The 22,786-nt window shown below is 48.2% G+C and overlaps 1 protein-coding gene across 1 annotated transcript in view; it reads right to left on the bottom strand.

The window, feature by feature from the left end:
• Nucleotides 1-789: 789 nt before the first annotated feature.
• The window catches only part of RAD54L2 (RAD54 like 2), a 97,285-nt gene continuing 75,288 nt past the window's right edge, over nucleotides 790-22,786 (bottom strand). The window contains exons 5-22 of the mRNA XM_054035237.1: nucleotides 20,809-20,943; nucleotides 20,211-20,446; nucleotides 19,101-19,283; nucleotides 18,671-18,804; nucleotides 17,172-17,368; nucleotides 15,829-16,171; nucleotides 14,724-14,901; nucleotides 13,461-13,712; nucleotides 11,400-11,518; nucleotides 10,975-11,093; nucleotides 9,696-9,795; nucleotides 9,282-9,487; nucleotides 8,386-8,561; nucleotides 6,241-6,437; nucleotides 5,170-5,366; nucleotides 4,012-4,101; nucleotides 2,544-2,636; nucleotides 790-2,238 (exon numbers count right to left, since the gene is read on the bottom strand). Of these exons, the coding sequence (XP_053891212.1) occupies nucleotides 1,253-2,238; nucleotides 2,544-2,636; nucleotides 4,012-4,101; nucleotides 5,170-5,366; nucleotides 6,241-6,437; nucleotides 8,386-8,561; nucleotides 9,282-9,487; nucleotides 9,696-9,795; nucleotides 10,975-11,093; nucleotides 11,400-11,518; nucleotides 13,461-13,712; nucleotides 14,724-14,901; nucleotides 15,829-16,171; nucleotides 17,172-17,368; nucleotides 18,671-18,804; nucleotides 19,101-19,283; nucleotides 20,211-20,446; nucleotides 20,809-20,943 (3,941 nt within the window). The 3' untranslated portion in view covers nucleotides 790-1,252. The remainder of the gene's footprint in view (nucleotides 2,239-2,543; nucleotides 2,637-4,011; nucleotides 4,102-5,169; nucleotides 5,367-6,240; nucleotides 6,438-8,385; nucleotides 8,562-9,281; nucleotides 9,488-9,695; nucleotides 9,796-10,974; nucleotides 11,094-11,399; nucleotides 11,519-13,460; nucleotides 13,713-14,723; nucleotides 14,902-15,828; nucleotides 16,172-17,171; nucleotides 17,369-18,670; nucleotides 18,805-19,100; nucleotides 19,284-20,210; nucleotides 20,447-20,808; nucleotides 20,944-22,786) is intronic.

Raw genomic sequence — 22,786 nt, 5'->3', positions numbered from 1 at the left:
TAACAGAACCAAACAAGGGAGCTGGCTACTGGGGAACGTTCACAGTTGGTCCTGCTTTCAGATTATGCTTTGGTCAAATGGTCATTAGGGCTCATCTCCCCCATATGGACAATCCAACAATCAACTACTGCATTATGGAGGCCAGCAGGTTTGTTTTTCTTTTAAACAACACAATTAATAAAACATAGAAAGAAACTCCCCAAACAAATAAATATTTGCCTTCATGAAATAAATTAATGTAGAGATTCTGCGGAGGGGGCAGTCGCTCCAGTCACAGAGTCAATGGAGATGGGTGCTGAGTCCGCAATGGTATCCCTTTTCAAACTGTCCTGCTGGCTGGGGTTGATAGGAATCAAACTGGTCCACCTGCTCCCCCCGAGGCCTCCTCCTGGAGCCTGAGGGCATACCCCTCAATAGCCTGGTGAGGCAGCCATCACTGGAAGAGACGGAGGAACTGGGAAAGTCCCCAGAATTCCCCTCAAACCACTACAAGATTTAAAGGATTCCTAACTCAACCCAGGCTCGAGAAGCCAACACCAGAACTACTAGGGTCACTGCCTTCAGAGGGCTTCATAGAGAAGGCCCCCTGGGGGAGCAGACTGGAGAGTCATGTCACAGCTCAGCATTCTCCCCACTCCACACCTCATCCTCCAGCAGGGGCCTGGCAAGAGCTGTCAGATTATTGTGTTTTGAATTTTTAAGAGGATGAAAAGACAAATCGGTTTTCACATTGACCCCCCCCACACCCTTTGCCCTCCCCTCCTACACAAACGACATATAGCCTGCTCCTCCCCAACCCCAATTAAAAATGCTCTTCATTGAGACCCTCTCCTGGGGCACACCCCCAGCCCGTGCCTCCTTGACGAGAAAAGTTCACAGATAAGGCAGTTCGCGCGAGAGGGAGCTCTTCAAAAACACAGAGATCAACTCAGTGTCTCCAGGCCTGAGAAGGGGCACTGAATCGCAACATCAAGGCTCCCTTTCGGATAACACAGACAGACACACGGACAATGCAGGAGAGGAAGCAAGGGAGGCACTCCTATGGTTTGCATTGCTGCCCCCCACCCTTGCAAGTCCGTTCAGGTTTTGTTCTCCCCACCCTCCCTCCCCAATACAATGCAGATCCTTGACATCTAAAAACGTCTCCTCCTCCAGCCCTGCTGCCATAGCTCAGAGGTGAAATCCTGACTCCAGAGAGGTCCTGAAACTTTTGCCTCCTGGCTAAGCTGAGATCTAACAGGAACTGGACCCATTATTTCCCTGTGATCTCTATTACATCGTCGTCTTTGTCCTCATCATCATTGGAGCTGCATCCCACCTCTGAGGCCTCCTGGGATTCAAACTGAGGCACCTGGGACCGCAGGAGGCCCCCGGCCGGGTAGCCCGAATGAGGGGACATGTAGCCAGGGTAGGCAGACGCCATGCTCCTGGGAAGGCTGCTAGGCAAAACTGGGGATGGGAAAGGAGCAAACATCCTGGGCTCAGGCAGGAGTGACTGCGTGAAGGGAAGTGAGTAGCTGGGCAGCATCCCCGTCACAGAGGGGTTTAGCATGAACGAGGGGATGCTGGCGGTGGCTGAGGTAGCAGCAGAGGAGCTGGCGGTGCCGGCTGTTAGCAGAGGGTCAGTAGTCACAGGGAACACCAGCTGAGGGTCTGGTAGTAAATTGGGCAGCTGGTAGTAGGATGAGCCCATGTACACGGAGTTTCCTGCTTGGGGGGCAAATGGATGGGTTAGGTTGTGGTTTAAAGAAACAGGGGGCATGGTGAACCCACCAGAGACTGGGTACCCGTGTTCGTACGACTGAACAGACGTTGGCAGGTGGCGCTTTTTCTGCTGCCGACGGGCTGGTTCCTCCGGGACAGAAGGCGAGGTCGACTTGCGCTTGTTGCCCCGTAAGTCCAGCACTGAGTGACCATCGACATGTTGGCTGGTGGCTGGCAGGGCTGAAGAAACCGACGGAGCCAAGCAATGGAGGCCCAATCGCTGCTCAGCTCCCCGGGCTGCTAAGGTGGCCGCATTGTCTGTCCGGGCAGGGTGTCCGTGCACAGTGTTAGTGCTGGGGGAGTTGTGGCGAGACTCCCGGGCAGCGGCTGCCTCGGCATACTGCTGCAGTTCGCTGATGATCTCCGGGCTGTCAGGGGAAATGGGCCGAGTGAGCTCCTCTGTGTTAGGGAGCTTGGGCGACGAGGCACTGTGTCTGCCATTGCTTGTGGATTCCAGAGACGGACCCTGAGAGCCTGGAGGTGACAAGGAGATGGAGTGGGTGAGACAGAGGGCGCTGGGAAAAGAGAGGGGGGGGACTGAATAGACTCGGCATGGGATGCGGGGGGCGGGGAGGGGGCTGCCATAGAATCAGTCAGGGAGGAGAAAAAATGTGGAATTTAAAGAAGTGAGAAGAGAGGAAGCTCTTGGGCAGGGATGTAAAGCAAAGTCCCCTAGATACAGCCCTGGGGAAGACAGTGCGGTGAAACACCCCCCACAGAAACCCAACGGAGGAGAGCACTCAGGGCGTGTATCCCGTGTAAGAATCTTCAGCCCCTACCTGAGGCAGCTGTTCGACGGTCTTCACCGCCCTTTGGCTTCCCAGTGGTCCGGATAGCAAAAATCCGCCCATCGCTGGTGCGGATGTATGTCCCTGAAACAGACAGGGAGGAAGCAACGGGTCAGACACACGAACAGCTCCATGCCCAGCTGCTGGCTGCCTGCCCCAGGGAAAGGCTGCAGAACGGGCAGGCAGGGAGAGAAAAGGGCAGCAGAGAAGACACACCAGCCCCTAATCCCCGAACATTTGATCTCTCTCTCCACGTCGGTGAGCATTGCCATGGGGCAATGCTGGTGTCACAGTGCTGTGCCAGTGTCAGAGGCCTACAGGTCCATTTCAGACAGGCCAGAGGCACCCAAACTGTGCCCAACTGAGGGCTGTGCTGGCAACATGCCAGGAGTCTGCAGCCCACATGCCATTTACCTAAAACAGAGCAGATTGTAAAACCAGGATGCAGCAGCTCCTAGGGTTGCACCTTGGCTAGCGACAAGGGCAGCCAGGGACTGTGTTCTTGAACACTCTCAGTGCTGGAGTGCCCCTGCACTCAGGTGCACACTGGTTCTCTCCTTTAGAGCCTGTCTCCAGTCTGTCCCTGAAAAATCCCTCCCTCTGCTTCCCTCTGCCCAAGGGTTACACACACACACACGGCTCTCCGCTGAATCACTGCAGGACCCGAATCCCCTTCCTATGCTCCCTTTTCTCCCCCAGGAGAGTCAAACGCATTTTCAGGTCATCATCTCTGCCAGTGGCAATGACTCTGGTTCCATTTTCCCTTATGCAGTGCTGTCAGTGTATTTCAATGGCACTCAACTAGGCTCTGTTCAAATAACAAACATACGGTCCCTGTCCCCAGGGCCCCAACCGATCACCTCTCCAGCGTTACAGCACTGCAAACAGGCCAAGCCCTGCCCCATCTCTGAGACACGATGCCTGGCCAGCTGCTCCACCGTTGTTGGGAGAAGGCTTGTGGAAAGAGCTAGAGCTTGCAATACTCTTGAAAGGTGACAAGACGGACTCCACTGGAAGGGAGAATGCGCTGCCACATCTCCTTACAGCCTGACCTGGGACGCAGTTAGTTGCAACTTCTCCATTGGTTGCAACAGTCTAGTAGGTCAAGAACTATTCATCCCCAAAACATGATAGAAGATTGTGTGTCAACATAATGAGATGGGCAACCCTGGAGCTTGAAATTGCTTCCATCCTCTTCAGAAGGGAAGGATGGCAGACCATTCCCCCTTTGGGGCACTGGCAGGAAATTACAATATCAGTGGCCTGGTCCCCTTCATCTCCCCATCATGGTTAAACCCACAAGTAAGGCCTCTGGTTTTTCTGACTCTTCAAGCTTTGAAGAAGCCTGTTTAGTAAATGCATCTTGCCAGCAGAGCACTGGAAACAGGAATTTGGGGGGATTCTAGTGTATCAGGGCCAGGAGATTAGCAGTTACTTCTTCCCCAAAACAGGGATTTACCTTTAGTCCCCCGAATTATGTGGATGCTCTCACCAGCACTGATTCTCGCCTGCACATCGGTGGATGTATTTGTGCCTGGAATCACAATATCTGGTGGAGAAAGCCAGCATTTGAGAAGTTACATTATGGGCTCAAAAAGAGTGGGAGAAATCCAGGGCTAAATTCCCTCACCACCCAGCTAGCTTCCTCAATAAATTCTGCTACAAATGAGATCAGGGTTTTATTATGAGAAACACAGAAGGCATAGGAAGCAGAAGTGGAATCCCTTGGGACCGAGAGCCCAGAAAGGAGTGGGGATCAGGAGAAATGAAAGGCATGTTGTCCCAGTACACAAGCCCCATCTTAGAACATAGAAATAGGATTGGGCAGAGCACTGGAAGGGGTACCACAGTGCAGCACGCCTGGCTTTTGAAATATGTTTGGCCTGCAAACTGCAAAGAGATCAGGGAGCCCCAATCAGTATTTTGGGGCAGATTCACTGCCCTGTTTTACTCCCTTTTCACACCTGTGGTGCAAAACCTGCTGCTGGGGATTCTCCAGGTATGGGAGAATCCATAACAGGCGGAGCTGGCATAGCTGGCTCCTATGCCTCTCTCCCTGGTAGGCAAAGGTTAGAGAGGGGTAGGGAAAGGGAGTGGCTGGAGCCCACCGCACTCTGGCTGTCCTCAGCTGGTGTAAGGTCCCTAGCCACTGTTATAGCACTGCTCTAACCTATGCTGGGGCCAGGACAGAGAATCAGAGTCAGGCACTAGAACAGCCAGAGTTACTCTCTCCTCCGTCCCTTGCCATGCGGCAGGGGAGGTGTTGAGCAGCTGCAGTAGAGAACAGACAGCTCCCAGCCAAACTGCTGCAGGGGAAGCAGCACTCCTCTTGCCTCCGGTCTGCACTAATGGATCTTATTCCAGCACTTCAGTTTAAAAACCACAGCACATGCTTCAAGGGACACATTTCAATTCATAATCAGACACTTTTCTTCTTGACACAATCCCCCTCAAGGGGCTCAGCCGGCTTCTTAGGCCACAGATGAGACGCCATGGCTGTCTGGGACACTGTTCTATCCCCAAGGGATGGACTGCTTGTCTTCCATCTCTGGATCCCAGGACTCTGTCTCAACCAGCTGTGTTCTCAGGGGAACTTGGTTCCAAAGAAACGACTGACCTGTTGTGGTGACAATCTTCTGAACAAGGACACCAGCTCGCTGCAGATAGTTGATGGGGAAGCTGACAGCAGGGTTGGAACCAGATGCCGATCCCACGCCACCCAACGGGACATGCCGAGGCATCATAGGAATGGGAGTGGACTGAACAGGGCGGACGCTTGCCACTGGCTTGTCCTCGCCCTTGAAGACTGGTCGCCTAGTGGAAAGAGGGAAAAGGAAAGTATCAAACTGAGTTACGTTCTTTTGGAGGAAGAGTCCCAATTGTATTTGGTTCCACCATTCTCAGCCATTCACATGGGCAATTGTGAGGCTCTGCACAGAGGAAATTGCTTGTAGAGGCAGAAAAACCCAAAATGCAAAGCCCTGAAACTCTTTGGCTCTGCTCCTGGTTTTGGAGAGAGGCAGTAGGAATCTCACTGCTCCAGGATCGCTGAGAGAGAGTGAATCGCTATATGGCAGGGAGTTTGATCTCTTGAGTTAAAGCACAGAACTGGCAGTCAGGACTCCCAGCCTCTATTCCTGACGGTCACTGATCTTGGGCAAGTCACTTCACCTCAGTGTCCCCATCTGTAAACTGGGGGTGCTTTCTTACCGACGGCAGAGACATGTGGAGTGAAGGCAGATGATGGACAGTGACTCTGGATATTAGCCAGAAAGGTTGTGTGTGGGGGCAGGTCTTGACACTTTCACTATCTGTCTGGGCATAGTACCATACTGAGAGATGCAGAATCCATTCTCTCAGCCACAACCATTGCAATCAGTGACACCCCCCTCCCACTCCACTGAGAAAGGCTGCCTGTGCCCCCAAGGCTGCAAAGGGAGCCTTCCTCCCTAATCAGCTGTTTTCCCCACCTTCCTTGCTTCATTCCCCTTCTTCATGGATGTGTATTTAGAGCTGGCAGGGGAAGGAGAGGGGGCATCACCCAGCCTCAGTATTCTGTTTCCTAGGAGCCAAGTGAGAATGCCCAGGATAACAGGTTAGTTTTCATCTACCCCAGCTGTTTTTCCTGCCCCTGCCTGTCCCCTCAATTGAAGGCCTCAGCAGAACATGGAAAGAAATAAGCACCCACCAATTCCTTTGACTGAAGGCAGGGATGTTTGTCAGGCTCTGGTCACTGGCTGGATAATACTGTGCATAGGATGGACGGGTGTAGGGGACGGATGCTCGCTTCTCTTCCTCATAGCTCTTCTTTGCTGCCTTCTTCTCTGCCTTGGTCAACTTGTGCTCCTTCCGGTCAATCAGCAGCGACTCATGCTGGAAAGGCTCCTATGGTCACAGCACATAAACATACTTAGACACCAACATACCACAAGAGGGCAGTAGACGAACACAAATGACAGCAGTCCCTCCCTGTATCCCAGGCAGGATAAAATGGCAATTGGCAGGCTCTTGGCAGTATTCTGGGTGGGCTCTTGAAGAAGAGTTCGAAACTAGTGCAATAGGCACATATGGTTACTTCTTGTAAAGAACCTATGCACGAACTCCACAATGATCTCACCACAGAACACTCACAGGAACATGCTTATTCACAATACCCACAACACGTGCAATACGATAGCATATAAATGGAGCAATTCCATTACTGCACTAAATGCCCCATAGCAGGCTTTCCTTTTAACCATGAATCTCTGTATAGAGAGACAGACAGGCAGACACAGTCCTTCATTTCTCCTCTCCTCAAACAGCCCTAACCAAACTACCCCAAACTGTGTTCTTCCTAGATGCTCTACCTACTCCTGAGGGCATTCTGCACCAAAAAATTAAAAATTCTGTGCACAATATTTTAAAATTCTGCAAAATTCTGCAGATTTTATTTGTCAAAGAAATGTGGAGGCTCCAGCATGGCACTGGAGAGCACAGGCCACTGGCTGCACAGAAGTGGTAGATCACTCTGCAGCTCCCCCCGGGGGACAGACTCAGCGGTGAGGCTGCACCCAACCCTGACATAGAGCAAAGACTGGGCCTGCCCCAGAAACACCCCAGTGCCCTGCCCCTCTGTGCGAGGTGCACCTAGGTGTGGGCAGGCAGGCTCAGCCTGGCAGAATCCAAGTGTGGAGGGGCTTAGTGTGGGAGGATCCAGGTGTGGATTGAGAGGGTTCTGTGTGGGGCCATCTGGGTGTGGGAGGTTCAGTGGGGGATCCAGGTGTGCAGGTGATCTGGATGTACAGAGGCTTGTTGGGGGGTTCTGGATGCAATGGTAATGGAATGATGCAGTGGGGTCCAGGTTAAGGTGGTTGGGGCTCAGTGGGTGGGGCCTGGGAAGGTCTGGGTGTGGGAGAGAGAGAGCTTGGCAGAGGGTGTAGGGGTCTCAATGGGGGAGGCAGATGCTGGGGGAGTGGGACACAGTGGGGTGGCGATCCAGGTGCAGCTGGTTGGGGCTCGGTGGGGTGGGGATCTGGGTGCAGGTGGCTCATCGGGGTGGTCCAGCGGCAGGGGGCTCCTCAGGGGGATTCTGAGTGCGGGTGGTGAGGCTCAGCAGGAGAGTATGGGTATGAGGGGGTCTGGATACACGGCAGTTGGGCGGATGGGGGAGCAGCTCCCTGTACAGTGATCCCTCCCCCTGCAGCTGAGGAGCAATGGGGGCAGGAAGTGGTGGGGGGAGGGAGGGAGTTTGCAGAGATTCCTGCAGCTGGGGGAGAAATCTAGGGGTGGGTCTGACTCAGCCCCGGATGCTGTGCAAGGGAAGAGGAAGTCCTGTCCTCCCCAGCCCAGCCGGGACTAACAGCTGAGCCACCAGCCGGGTCTTCCCCCGTCCTGCCCCCTGCCCCACAGTGATTTACTTCTCTGCCAGCTGCCCTGGGCACCCAAAACATACTGCTGGGAAAGGTCACATGACCGCTCTTGTGACTTCTCTTTGCTTCCTCATCAGAAAGTCGTTTTTCTGCAGGGAAGCAAAGAAATCTGCGGGGGACATAAATTCGGTGCGTAATTCCCCCAGGAGTATCTACCAAAGGCCTAAGGAAATCTGCACATGAACCTCAGGTCTTGGTTGGAACAACAGTTTTCCTGATACCTGACACTGATCATGGACTCGTCTCGAGAAATGCACAGTCCCTTATAACTAATATTGTTTTGGAATACTCTTATCTTAACCAAGGTATCACAACACAGGCAGCTCCATTTTCTCCTGGGGCTGACAGTTACTCATTGAGCTCAGTGTCATCCCTAACTGGCAATGATATCTGGAAGCAGCATTGTGTATCTTTGTTCTTACCTTGGTGATAAGGTGAGGGTATTTGTGACAGGCTAGCTGTAAGACAGACTCCTTCATCTTGTTTGGGTCCAATGCCAGCTGGGCAGGATCCGACTCCTCTTCTACGAAGTGCAGCAGGTTCTCCACCTCCCTCCGGGTGAAGTTCAGCACTGGATTCAGATCATCCACAACACGATCTGGAGAATGGATGGAATGCATCGTTCAGAGTAAGGAGGAAACAGTTTACTGCTCTCTGCTGTACTCAATTTCCCAGCTCTTAATCTGTGCTTTCCACAGCACCCTGCTGTGAATATCTGCGGATGGACAGGAATCATTCCCCTGCATTTTGAGACATGACCATGCAGGTGTTTGAATATTGACACAAATCAGGCTAGGGAATGCTTTGTTTTCCATATATTACAGCAAGATGATGAGGGCCATTAATATCCTGGCATACACAAACCTAGAAGCTGAAGATACTGTACATACAATATGGTTGATGAAGTTCCCCATCTCACCCTTGCACATCAGAAGGCTGAAAATATTATGTGGACATTGTGATAAAAAGGCAGCTGCAAAGGCGAAGATGAGTAACTGACGAGCCAGAACCACTGAAAAAGGCTCAAAAGTTTATAGTGACTAACCAGGGACTCAGGTTTCCAGGGACTACAACCACCAGATTCTGTTAAATTATTTTAAAGTTCTGGATAACAGCTGAGATCCCCATTCTCACCTCCATAAAGCAAAAGAGGCTGTACTATTTCCCTGGACTTGATTTTTGTGTATGTGTCAAGATGGGTGTGGGTGTGTGTCAGACAAAAGGAAGCATTACCAAAATCATACATACTCCGTTCATGGACTACAGAGTATAAGGAAAGTAAGCAAGATGATGTATTGGCAAAAGTGTTCAAGCCTACCTGACATCCCCTGCTTGGAGACCTGGCGATCATAGATTTTCTTCTCCAGGGTGTAATCCGAAACCAGTCGGTAAATGTGGCATGGCTTCCTTTGTCCGTAGCGGTACACCCGGCACACTGCTTGTGCGTCATGGCACGGGTTCCAAGAAGCATCAAACACCACCACTCTGTTTGCTCCAATCAGGTTGACACCCAAACACCCAGCTCTTAAACGAAACAAAAATTAAGTTTCAAAATAATTTTTCTTCCCAATCTTCAATACTTTTATACTTTAAGGAGTTACCATCCTGTATGGTCTTAAGCCAAATCTTTCAAACAGAGCAAGTGCAAAAAATTCTCTGGTCTGAATAGCCTCCACCACATCAATGAAACCCACTCTTTCACCCCTCCGTTCCAGGCAGGTGGCCAACTCACCGTGTGGACAAAAGGAAGAGCCAAACAGAGCTGTTGCTGGGGTCATTGAACTGGTTAATCAATCGTTCCCTTTCTGAGGCAGAAGTGCTGCCATCCAGTCCTGGTAAGAAAATTAGAGGGGTATTTAAAAACCCTTTGAAGTGTGGGATCCATCAAAACAAAACAGTTCCCATCTGGTTCTTAGAGTGCCTGCACTGTGAAGAATGCCATTTCCCTGCAGACTCCACAGAGATCCAACTAGGGCAGAGCTTCCAGCCATTTCAGGCAATTGAACCAGCTTATCACAACAAGCCCTCACCTGTCCAAGCCAATGCCCACATCCCCCCAGTCAAACATACACAGTGTAGTGAGCCAGGGAGCTCGGGCTGTGTCTAGCTGCTATATCGCATGAGTGCAAAACAGGAGTCTTGCATAGCCCAAGTTCCACAATGGGCTACAATGCATACAGCTAAACCAAAGACGAGCAGTTGTAATGCACTGGGATCCTACACAGAGGCTCATCATTTAGGTAAGAAGTCTGCAGTACCAGTCAGAAAAGCCTGAAATACCAGTATTGGTAATAGGTACCATATATAATAGACCCATTGAGCTGGGATAGCACAAAAACAACGCAAGCCACTGGCAAAACCCCACTGGACCAAACATGAGCATATGCAGAGGAATCAGAGAAGAAGAGTGCAGAAGGACAGTGCATACTTGTGGTCATGGGCAGAACTCACTCATGATGAAGAGATGCTGCCACCCAGACTTTGAGTTAAAAGAGGAGTTAGAGCAGTTTATACACACCTAGCATGCTTGCCAGGAGCTCTCAGGGACACCATGTCCATCCAGCTACCCTAAATACTCCTGTTGCCCTGGGACAAAAGTCAGCTACTGAAGGGGACAAAGACTAGAACAGGAGGGAAAACTCACAATCACCAAAACAAGCAGTAAAGATTCTAGAATTAGAAAGTGTCCAAGTAGTGCAAGGGAAGAATGAAGATTTTTTAAAAAGTTTTAAGAAGTGATAGTTAAGCTATTCAGAGAGCCATTAAAAAGAAAAGGGGGAACTGTGAAATTATCAGTCAGTCCTGATCAAAACTAAAAACATGCACCCAAGAGAACTCAAACAAATCGATCTGAAAACGGCTAAGAAAGAAAAACAGATCTGCATGCCCACGGAAAAGCACAGGTAAGTGTGGAGAGAAACCGGAGGAAATCGCTGCAACATCAAGAGGTTAGCCCAGCCACAGAGGATCAAATAGGGTCCCAGGTGAAGGAAGGAGGAGTCTGTACTCACTGTAATAGTTGAGATTTCGGACCCAGTTATGAACGCCTTGCACATCTGAGCCTGAAGGATTGGGCATTGGTCTCTTGGCCAAGAACTCCTCAATGACAGACAATGTGGACAGACTCTGGCTGCAAAAATCAAGGTCTCTGCTCAGGAAAGCCCCTACCAGTGTAACTAGAACAGCAGAACTCCATCTTTCCCCTGCTAGCACGGGACACCCCCTTACCACTGACAGCTATACGGATGAAGAGACTACAAAATCAATGGACAACAAAAAAGATTAAACCAAACAGTGGGGAAAGATCAAACAACATTGCATAGCAGTGGGCAGCTGTCATGGGGGAAACACCATCAGTCTCATTCTACCACTATCTAATCTCCAAACACACCATTGCTCAGGGCTCAGAGGAGCAGCCATTGATACTTCCTCTTACCTGAAGACCAAGATCTTGTCTCCATGCTTCACGCTTTCCTCAATCAGGTGGAACAGTAACACCATCTTGGGCGAGTTCTCCAAAACGCCTGTTTGGTAATCACACAAGATGTCCTTGGCCTACCCAGAAACAAGAGACTTGGTTACATGGGGAGGTACTCAGTCACTGGTTAGTTCTATAAAACACACTTTCCATAAGAGGCTCCAGGCTCATGTACCCTATACAAAGACCCAAATCTCCACATAGCCCTCCCAAGTTCCAGACGCACACATCCCCATGTTGAGAATAACTGGCCATCACCCCTGTCATTTAAGTCTGGGGACTGTTAGCTTGAGCGTGAAAACTGCTGTGGCAATTCACAGGAAACAGCAGTCTCCAAGTGCCCTTATAGGACTTCAGTCTACAAAGTCAATGCCCTGAATTGCATCTGGAAGTGAACAGGAAACCAGTGCAATTCCTGGAGATCTAGTATAAAAGGTGAAGACAGCCAGTGGAATCTAGCTGAGGCATTCTGACAGCTGTAGCTTCCAAGTGATCTTCAAAGGTAGCCCCTTGTGGAGCACATTAAAACAACTCTGTCTCAAGGTGACAGAGGAATAAATTACTGTGGCACAGTCTGGATCCAGAAGAGAGGCCACAAGCATCCAGGTAGGTCCAGATGAAAGGGGTGGTTTTGGCCACTGCTGACTCCCAAAGCCACAGAGGATCCAGGAGTTTCAAACTGCAGATTTCTTGGGCAATATGTAGACAAAAACTCTTGAGTACAAGAACAGGAATCACTTCCTCCATATCCTCAAGATGCCCACTAGCACCACCATTGCCTTATTCTGCTTAAGTCTCAGCCATCTCACTCTCATCCAAGTCCTGATCTCAGCAATGCTGGTGAGAAAACACAGACACTGCACCATCCAGGTCTGATGAAAACAAGGTGTAAAGCACAGTGCCAGCTGTACAGTGGTCTCATAATTCCCATTAGTAGCCTTTTATACACACTAATCAAGACAGAGAGCAAGACAGAGCTTCGTAGGAGAGATCATAGACTCATAGGACTAGAAGGGACCTCGAGAGGTCATCTAATCCAGTCCCCTGCACTCAAGGCAGGACTAAGTATTATCTAGACCATCCCTGACAGGTGTTTATCTAACCTGCTCTTAAAAATCTCCAATGATGGAGATTCCACAGCCTCTCTGGGCAATTTATTCCAGTGCTTAACCATCCTGACAGTTAGGAAGTTTTTCCTGATGTCCAACCTAAATCTCCCTTGCTGCAATTTAAGCCCATTGCTTCTTGGCCTGTCCTCAGAGGTTAAAAATAATAATTTTCCTCCCTCCTCCTTGTAACAACCTGTTATGTACTTGAAAACTTATGTCCCCTCTCAGTCTTCTCTTTTCCAGACTAAACAAACCCAATTTTTTCAATCTTCCCTCATAGGTCATATTTTCTAGACTTTTCATCATTTTTGTTGCTCTTCTCTGGACTTTCTCCAATTTGTCCACATCTTTCCTGAAATGTGATGCCCGGAACTGAACCCAATACTCCAGTTGAGGCCTAATCAATGTGGAGTAGAGCTGAAGAATTACTTCTCGTGTCTTGCTTACAACACTCCTGCTAAATACATCCCAGAGTGATATTTGCTTTTTTTGCAACAGTGTTACACTGTTGACTCATATTTAGCTTGTGCTCCACTATGACCCCCAGATCCCTTTCCGCAGTACTCCTTCCTCAGCAGTCATCTCCCATTTTGTATGTGTGCAATTGATTGTTCCTTCCTAAGTGGAGTACTTTGCATTTGTCCTTATTGAATTTCATCCTACTTACTTCAGACCACTTCTCCAGTTTGTACAGATCATTTTGAATTATAATCCTATCCTCCAAAGCACGCTGTGGCAGGTGAGAAAGTCCAAGAACTAAAAGCAAGGTTTTTTTCCACTGCTTTTTTCCACTTTATAATCAGTGCACTGCCCCCGACAAAAAGGTCATGGGCCTTTGACCAATTAAGCATTCAGCCCCTGTTTATTGAAAAAAAGCCATGAGACTCCTAGCTCTGAAGTTGGTACTCACCCACTCATAAGTAACTACTTGATTTGCTCTCTCCTGAAAGGGGTTGAAGCCAATGCCCTGAAGGAACTTGCTGTTGGTAGCTTCTCCAACTGGTGATGCCAAAGCATTGGCCTCTGTTTTGACTTTTATTCCCTGTGGCTGACAGCGAGAATTAGTTCCAGCTGTGCTAAGGTCATCCACATCCAGGTCCTGCTCATTTGCCAGATTCTCTTTTTGCAGCGCCTCATACAGCACATCTGGGTGATTCCAGATCTGAGAGATGAAGAAAAGGTAAAAGGTAACACTGCACTAGCACAAACCCAACCAAGGCACCTGTGGATTTACAGCACCTCACATGCAGTCAAATGCTAATTCCCCTGCAGGAATGCACCAGCGATTTGTTAATCTAATTATTCCCCTCCAAATTCAGCTGAAAGGGAGTTTGTAAGGCACCACAAATTAAGCAGGTCTCACCGCATTAGAATATTTAATACCAGGGACTCTGCCTGTGTCATCTGAAGTCCTCTGTAGTTGACTAGCGTGGACTGAAACTTTGCCTCCTATAGAAGCTAGGCAGATTCCAGTCAACAAGTAAAAAGGAAAGTGCGATTTTGTCACAGCACAAAGTATATGCTGTTTCAACCAAGACATGTTACTAATTTTAATTATCTTAAAGCTCCTCTGTTTGGTAACTGATGAATGAACATACACAAGGCACACACATGCATATGCAAACACAAAGTATGCAGCATGTTGTTTGCACTCTGGGAAACGAAGGATTGTCTTGCTATTAAAGGCTGGGACTTGGATCATCTGGGTTCAGTTCCTGGCTCTGCCACAGACTTTGCATGAATTTGGGCAGGTCAATTAAACACTGTGACTCAGTTCCCCATCTTTAACATGGGAATAATCATAGAATCATAGAATATCAGGGTTGGAAGGGACCTCAGGAGGTCATCTAGTCCGACCCCCTGCTCAAAGCAGGACCAATCCCCTGAGATTTTTGCCCCAGAGCCCTAAATGGCCTCCTCAAGGACTGAACTCACAACCCTGGGTTTAGCAGGCCAATGTTCAAACCACTGAGCTATCCCTCCCCCTGTGATAATGATAGTATCAGGAGACTATATTACATCATGCACAGGGACTTGCACACTATTGCTTAAGATGCACCAAGATACTGCACTTGTACTATATCTACATCACTCTTCTTGCCAATATTTTGACACAGCCTCCTACCCTTTCCCTGTATACTGCAGGAGAAGCTACTCTCTTGCCAACACCCACCTTACAACAGACGCAGAAAGCCTTGAGTGGGTTCAATCCCAGCCAGCCACTGTTGCCTGCATCCCGGAACCGGTTCATGAACTCTGTGTAGAGAGCCCGTTGGATTTTTGACAGACGTACCAGAATGACATGTTCTTCTTTATAGGGAAGCTGAGCCTTTAGTACGTTATGGCCTCTCCTACAGAAGAAATCAAGAAAGGAAGATCAGAAGAGAGAAAGAATGTTCAGGGCTAGCGTCTCAGGGGCTGCCTTCAGGGTAAGATTTCTGATGACTGCAAAGAGAAGGAACTCTAGTTGTGAGTGTTTCTAATGCAGGACACTCAAAAGACATTACAACTGACGCCAAATAAAAAGTACAGTAAACTCTATTACCAAAACAGCAAGCATTATAATACCCCAGGATAGTGTTAAGAAAGGGGATGAAGGTCTTGCTAACCATGGTGCTAAATCAGGAAGGATGCGCTTGTGACTGAAACGCTGCACTGGAAATTAAGAGACCTGATGTCTATTTCTGTTTTTGCCAATGACTTGCTCAGGCCACGTCACTTACTCCTTCTGTGCCTCTGGGTCCTCATCTGTAAAACGGGGAGGATTTCTAGCCCCCCCTTTCTTCTCCCCCGTAAGAGAACTGTGATGCTTACATTGTTTGGGGTTTGTAAAATGCTTTCAGATCCTTGGATGGAAGATGATACAGAAATGCACCTACCAATCACTTACTAATACGTCTAAAGGAAGTTAGGGAACACTGTGCTACCCTCCATCTGCACGTGCTCCCTCTACCAGTCCCACAGGACAGTACTGACAACTTTACACCTGCCACTAAGTCAGGGAGAAGCCCCCAAAGATCACTTCTTAACTGACAGACTAAACCAGACAAAGTGCTTTTGAGAGAAACATGCAGGTGCTAACTCTGGGGTCCTCTCTAAGATTTCTCCTGTATGTCTACAATCTCCTTAAAGGACAACAGGGAATCCAAGGTAAAAATCAAGCTCAGGAAGACAACAGGAATTGCTGTAATGAATACACTCCTCAATCAGTGTGGCTAAACTATGATCAAGGAGCTGACTGCACAGACTACATTACTAAACACTTGATGTGGACTCACCTCTGCACAAACCCCTCCAGCAGACTATGCAGGACATGACTGCGGTACCTCATGAGACGGACATCCTGAGGCGTACTGTCAATACACTGCCCGTTCAGGATGGGGCGCTCAAACATGTTGCTGAACTCCTGCCGCGTACCCAAGAAGTCAGGACGGACAAAGTCTACCATGCACCAGTACTCAATCAGGTTGTTCTGGAGCGGGTAGCCTGTCAGTACCACCCGCCGCCTGGAGCGGATGTTCTTCAGGGCCTGGGAGGTGCTGGCATGGCAATTCTTTATCCGGTGTCCCTCATCACAGATAACTACATCTGGGCCAGGGCGGGATAAAGCCTTCTCGATCCCTAAGGGAAAGGAACATTGAGAGTTACTTGGTCAGCTGATGTTCCTGCTTCACGTAGCTCTCCAGGAGGAAAAATGAGTAATTATGAAAGTTGAAAAAACTACTACTTGTTTGTAGTGTTATTGCAGCTGGCCTGGTCCCAGGATATGAGAGAGACAAGGTGGGTGAGGTAATACCTTTTACTAGCCCAGCTCCTGTTGGGGAGAGAGACAACCTTGCAAGCTTACACAGATCTCTTCTTCAGATCTGAAGGATATTAGAGAGCAGGATTGAGACTGAGGAAGAGCTCTGTGTAAGCTCAAAAGCTTGTCTCTCTCACCAACAGAAGCTGGTCCAATAAAAGATATTAGTTCACCCACCTTGGCTCTCTAAAACTAATTTTTTGCAGGGAGCCAGGATGGCTCTGGGAATTGGGAAAGGGCTACAGGGCCATCAGCTCCAATCTGACCTAGGTTGGTAGTGACCCAAGTCACTGTCACGTGATGTTTATTCAGTGGCCTAGGCGAAGCAAGTTGGGAGTCTCAGTCTAGTTCCTAGTGGTCCTTCTTGTACACGTCTTTCACTAGCAAAACGTACTCATTGGCTCCTTTATTTGCATCCTCAGAGGAGAAATCAAAGACTGAATGGGTATGAACACCTTTCTAATTCCAAGAATGATCCTTCTAGAATAGGGTTGGTTCAGATCAGTGATGCTGATAGGCAGCTGCCTATTCTGCACCTGCTCTGCATAAAAATTGGGGGACTTCAGTTTCTAGCTGAGTCGCTCCTGCATCTTTTGCTAGCACTGAATTCATTCAGAACCTACACACGAATAAGCTGTTAGCAAATATATTGACTGTGTTAAAGATAACCACCTCTGACGTTGGTGCCTATGTACAATAAACTAACTATTTTCTGCTGCCAAGTGACCATTTGCTCATGGAGCCAGTTGGCTTTAGCAGAATCTCCCAGCTGCAATTCTGTAGAGAGGAGGTTATTTCCCAGCACGACTCGCCTCCCACCTTTCAGAAGCTCCTGCTGCCGGTCCTCCTCATCTAAGTCGATAATGACAGGGCCAGTTTGTTTCTTTGTTTTCTTCTTCCTGCCAGTGGCAAAGGACTTCTTCAGTGAGAGGAGACGGTACATCTCATAGCCCATCAGCAGCACCCCGCCATCCGTCACCCAGTCAGTCACCACCTTTGCACGGGCAGCAGTCGTCCTAGAAAAACAAACGCACAAAAAATGAGACCTCTTCCTTGGATACATCTGAACTCTCTGAAACGGATGCCTGCTAAAGGAAAGGACCTTTTCAAATGACTTAAAACATATGCTGGGATCAGACCAAACCAGCAGACAAGTGCAATGAAGCCCTTTTACATGAAGATCTTGTAGAAGCTTCCAGCACACTGAGGGTAACATGGTAGAGAAAGGTGAACCATTATAGGATGTTAGTGGCCTCATGAAGAAGTTTGCTGTATATGAACCTAAATCAGATTTCAGAGCAATGGAATCCTCTTATGGGAAGTGTTAGGAAAGAGACCTCTCCAAAGCACGCGTTTGCATGAGGTACTGATGTATGCAGCTGTCTTACTCTACTACTTATCACACACCTATCCAGCAATCTGAGAGTTAGGTGAATTATTTCCTTTCCCTCCCACCAATATTAAGGACAGGCTCAGATACGAGGCTGTCCACTCCATCTTTCCCATACACCAGAGCATGGTAATCCCCAATCCAATATGAGATGCACATAAGAGGCTCGAAATAATAACAATTGAATAGGAAGTATATTCCTCTCGTGAGGTGAGGACCTCAGCGGCCAAGTATGTGTAAATGCCAGGTGAACTATGAGTGCCCTGAGATTAATACAAATCTCACCAGATTGCATGAGACAAAATGACCAAGAGTCAAGCAGAGCTGCAGCAGCCAAAAATACACACTGTGTAAGATGAAAAGGACAATACTCTGCCTTACATGATCTCTCCCTTCTGTGTAGGAATGCTACCTCATTTAGAAGCCCTCAGGCACAGCAAAACTGAGTAACAGTTAAAATGTCTGCAAGAAGGAATCAGAGAGGAAAGTGAAAATTCCTGGAAAAGCCAAATAGAAGATTCAATAGCAATCATGCATATGGGCCAAGAGGCTGGAGGAAAGTACCCACCACAGACAAAACAATGCACTCTCTACTGGCCAATCCATACATAGCACAAGGTCTGGCATTTGAATTTTCTCATCGCAATGCACGAGGGGAAACGTGGAGCTGAGTTGACAACCATGATGGAGGAGAGTATAAATAAGGAATGAGAGAAATCTAACCCCTCATTAAAAGATGCAACTTTTCAATGTACTGAAATCTTCACACAAGTGCATATACTGCAGATGTACAGATGGAGAGAAACTAAAAGGACAGAGCATGGAATCAGATCAAATGAACAGACTGCAGCAGTGCTACAGAGACACTGATAATACAACTCCATGAGAAGCACATTAATTGCTCAGGAGGGGCATTCATGGCACCTACTTGTGTTCATCATTCAGGATATGGACTTTGAAGAAGCGTGGCTGAATTTCTTTTGGGTTATAATCAGCAGGGAGGGTTTCAGGTGCGGGGAGCCACATGTTGAATTCTGCCAGCCAGTTCTGGAGAGTGTTTACCTAGGGAGGAAAAAAATGCACCCAAAGGACTGAGAAAGTAGTTCTCAGACCACAAAATTCAGTCACCTAGCACTTAGAACTCAAAGTTAACTGGGGCCTGGGAATCACATCCAGCTGTCCTCAGCTAGAAAGAATGGGCCATGATACAAAATCTCAAGGATGGGAGGAATGAAAGCAGTAAAAATGGGAGTGAGGGTACCTGAGGGCTCTCTCTAAGGTATAAAGGACCAATCCATCCATCTCCCCACAACAATAAAAAAAGCAAGTCCTGACACTGCTTCACACAGGTTACTTACAGGTACAATGGCAAGGACAGTCTTTGCCTCCGTGTGCCGGAAAAGTACATCCAAGAAAGAGATGACCTGGATGGTCTTGCCCAGCCCCATGCTATGGGCCAAGATACACCCAAACCCACTGCTGCTTTTAAATCTCTCCAGGGATTCCACCAGATTATCATACAGGAACCGGATCCCACCAATCTAGAGAAAATAATGGAAGAGTTGCCAAAGAAGCGATGGAAAACAACAAAATGGAGATGTAGCTACAGATTGACATATACACTGTATGAGTTTATATGGCATATAAATACACAAGGGGAAATTAAAGATTCATTGCAGTATTTTCAGCTACAAGGACTCAATAGAATTCCTTATAAAAAACTTTCTGAAAAGATGATCCTGATCATTCTTATGCTTGTGCAGAACCTACAGTCTTTGGGTTGGTTTTTTGTTCTTAAATAATTTGATAAAATAATGCTCATCCAAGCATGAGGTAGAGGGGAAAAATCTCTATCAATACAAGGGGGGAGGCATAGCTCAGTGGTTTGAGCATTGGCCTGCTAACCCCAGGGTTGTAAGTTCAATCCTTGAGGGGGCCATTTGGGGCAAAAATCTGTCTGGGGATTGGTCCTGCTTTGAGTCGGGGGTTGGACTAGATGACCTCCTGAGGTCCCTTCCAACCCTAATATTCTATGATAATATCTGGTTTTGAAACTTTTCCGGGCATCACGCTACTCTAATAATTCTAAATACTTTGCATTTGACACTTGAAGTAATTTGATTTACAAACAATGACGTTATAAACGTGAAAATATTCGTATTTCTACATATTCTGACAACGTAACAGCACAGGCTCTAGGATTAAGATGTCAAGAACCTGCTTATCAGATAATAATAGTCAAAGAAATATGGGGCTCAGGATCTCCTCTAATTTCTCCATCGTTTAACTGTCTGCACTGGGCACTGCCACAAATCCTGGCCACAAGCTTCAGGGCAGCAGCTCTGCCAATAACATCACTATAGCAAACCATCAACCCACATGACACCAACAGCATGGATTTCAGCTCCTGGGATAAGAAGGAGGTTTTGCTGAAGTCCTTGTGTGTTCTGGGCCTCGACTTCCTGTACCTGGTGAGGCTTTACTGCCCGTGCAAGCTGCGGAGCCAGGAAAATGTCCTCTTCATTGGGTGGATGGTTGATGTTGACAATGACCTGCCCCAGAGAATCCGACTGATTTAAGGCGTCATTCACATGAGAGCCACTGCTCTCTTCAGTACCATCCCCATCTTCCCCCTCGTTGGCAGAGTCGCTGCTGTCCACAATCTGGAGGGCCTCATCCTCTCCTGAACTCAATTCGATTACTTCTGTGAAAGAGCCAGAGGCGGGAGGGGGCATTAACTTTTCACTGACTTGTAGACAGGAGTCAAATTCTGTTAATTTTCAGCAAAGGACTCAAAAATACCAATTTCAAATGCAAATTTGAATATTCAAATACAGTTTGTAGCCAATGCTTGGCCCAAGGTGCTTCGGCTCATTTTGGAAAGGTTAATTAAGGACAATTTGGGAGTGGGACTACCAGAATCAGCACTAAATTCATAAAAAAAACCTTTAGATACATAAAATCTGAAGACAGACAGCTTTGTGGGAGATCTGGCTGGATGCAACTAGGTAAATGGGACCATCTGGGAGATACAGGGATGTGTGATAGGTTGGTTGTGAGCCTTACCATCTTTAATGCTATGTAGTATGCCTTTCGTGTCATCTTCACTGCCACTGCTGGTGCTATCCAAGCAGATCACTTCCTCAGCTAGGACTTGAGGTGGAAGCTGAGTGGCCTCTGCTGTTCTTAAAACTATTTCTTCTACACAAAAATAGTAAACAATAGTTAGCAATACTAATAATAATCAGGAAAGATACAAAACTGTTTGGAGTTAAGTCAACATTCCCTTCTACACTTGCTCCAGTCAATCAGTCCTGGGATTTTCCATAATCAACTCTTGCTGTTTAACCTACTGCTATGTCTCAGCTTAGCGGGTCATTTCATCTCCTTTTCCACACCTCAATGTGCTCAATGCTTCTGTCTAAACAAAATTCCCATTGTTGGGAAGCTCCCTATTATAAGCCATGTATGGAGTATATTCCTCACTGAGGGCATGGCTACACTTGCAGATGTAGAGCGCAGTGAGTTAAACCCGCCTTCAGAGAGTGCAGTAGGGAAAGCGCTGCAGTCTGTCCACACTGACAACTGCTTGTGCACTGGCATGGCCACATTTGCGGCACTTGCAGAGGCACTGGGAACAATGCATTATGGGCAGCTATGCCAGCATGCAAGTGACTGCAACGTGCTTTTCAAATGGGGGGTGGGGTGGAGTGTGACAGGGCGTGTGTTGTGTGTATGTGGGGGGAGAGAGAGTGTGGTTTTGGGGGGCTGAGAGCATGTTGTCTTGTAAGTTCAGACAGCAGCAGACCCCCTTTCCTGCCCCCCTGCCCCTCTCACTCACAGTATTCCACACTAATGGCTTGCATGCCAGCTGTCAGAAACGGAGCTTTGAAAGGGCATTTCCGCATTCCTACAGAAGTTCAAAACAATGACAAGAGTGGCCACTTGACTTAAGGGGATTATGAGATGTTTTCGGAGGCCGATCAGAGCGCAGTAACTCAACACCTTGTTCACATTGATGCCCGAGCGTTGTAGCCAAGGCGCAGCAAACGTTATTCCTCTCGCTGAGGTGGAGTACCAGCAGCGCTGTAGCCGCGGAATCAGAGCGCTCTACGTGCCTTGCCAGTGTGGACGGGGAGTGAGCTAGGGTGCCCGGGGCTCCTTTATTGCGCTGTAACTCGCAAGTGTAGTCAAGCCCTGAGACTCCAAAGCCCATTTCGTTCCAAAAGCTGAGAAAAACAGGATCATCTTTTAACCATCCAGTACCATACAACAAGGGGAATAAAGTTCCCTTTTCCTTACTTTGCACTACATCCTGTAGAGAAAGCACAAGTGCTTAGGCTTGGGGGCTAAATGGGGCCAGCTGTGGTCACCTTTTCCCGGCATTGCAATCTTGTGGTTACTCTTAAGTCTTTGTTTGTGAAAAACATTTTTAAAATGTGAAGAGAGCATAACTAATACAATGTTGTCTCCATGGGTCTGCAGACAGCCTGGAAAAATAGCTCTGAGAGGTGTGAACTGCCTTATTCATTTCAATGGGTGTTGACTCTGAAGCCTAGCTGTTCTAATTTAAATATCTACATTGTTCAGTATTTCACTGTTGGTCAAAACATGAAAGAAAGAAGTGTGAGCGTTTGCACCAACTACTCAGAGTGATGTTCTGTTTTGACATGTCAAAACACAGACTTTGGTTTGAGTGTGGACTGGGGCAGGGGTGGGCAAACTTTTTGGCGTAAGGGCCACATCTGGGTATGGAAATTGTATGCCAGGCCATGAATGTTCACAAAATTGAGGGTTGGGGTGAGGGCTCTGCCTGGGAGTGCGGTCAGAAATGAGGAGTTCAGGTGAGGGAGGGGGCTCTGGGCTGGGGGTGGAGCAAAGGGGTTCGGAGTATGGGAAGGGACTCCAGGCTGAGGTAAGGGGTTGGGGTGTTGGAGGGGGTATGGGCTCTGGACTGGGGGTGCAGGTTCCAGGATGGGGCCAGAAATGAGGGGTTCAAGATGGGTTTGGGAGGGGGCTGGGGCTAAGGGGTTCGGAGTGCGGG

The sequence above is a fragment of the Malaclemys terrapin genome, chromosome 7, assembly GCF_027887155.1.
Source record: "Malaclemys terrapin pileata isolate rMalTer1 chromosome 7, rMalTer1.hap1, whole genome shotgun sequence".
In the NCBI taxonomy this organism is placed as follows: Eukaryota; Metazoa; Chordata; order Testudines; family Emydidae; genus Malaclemys; species Malaclemys terrapin.
This window is presented reverse-complemented; position numbering and strand designations above follow the sequence as displayed.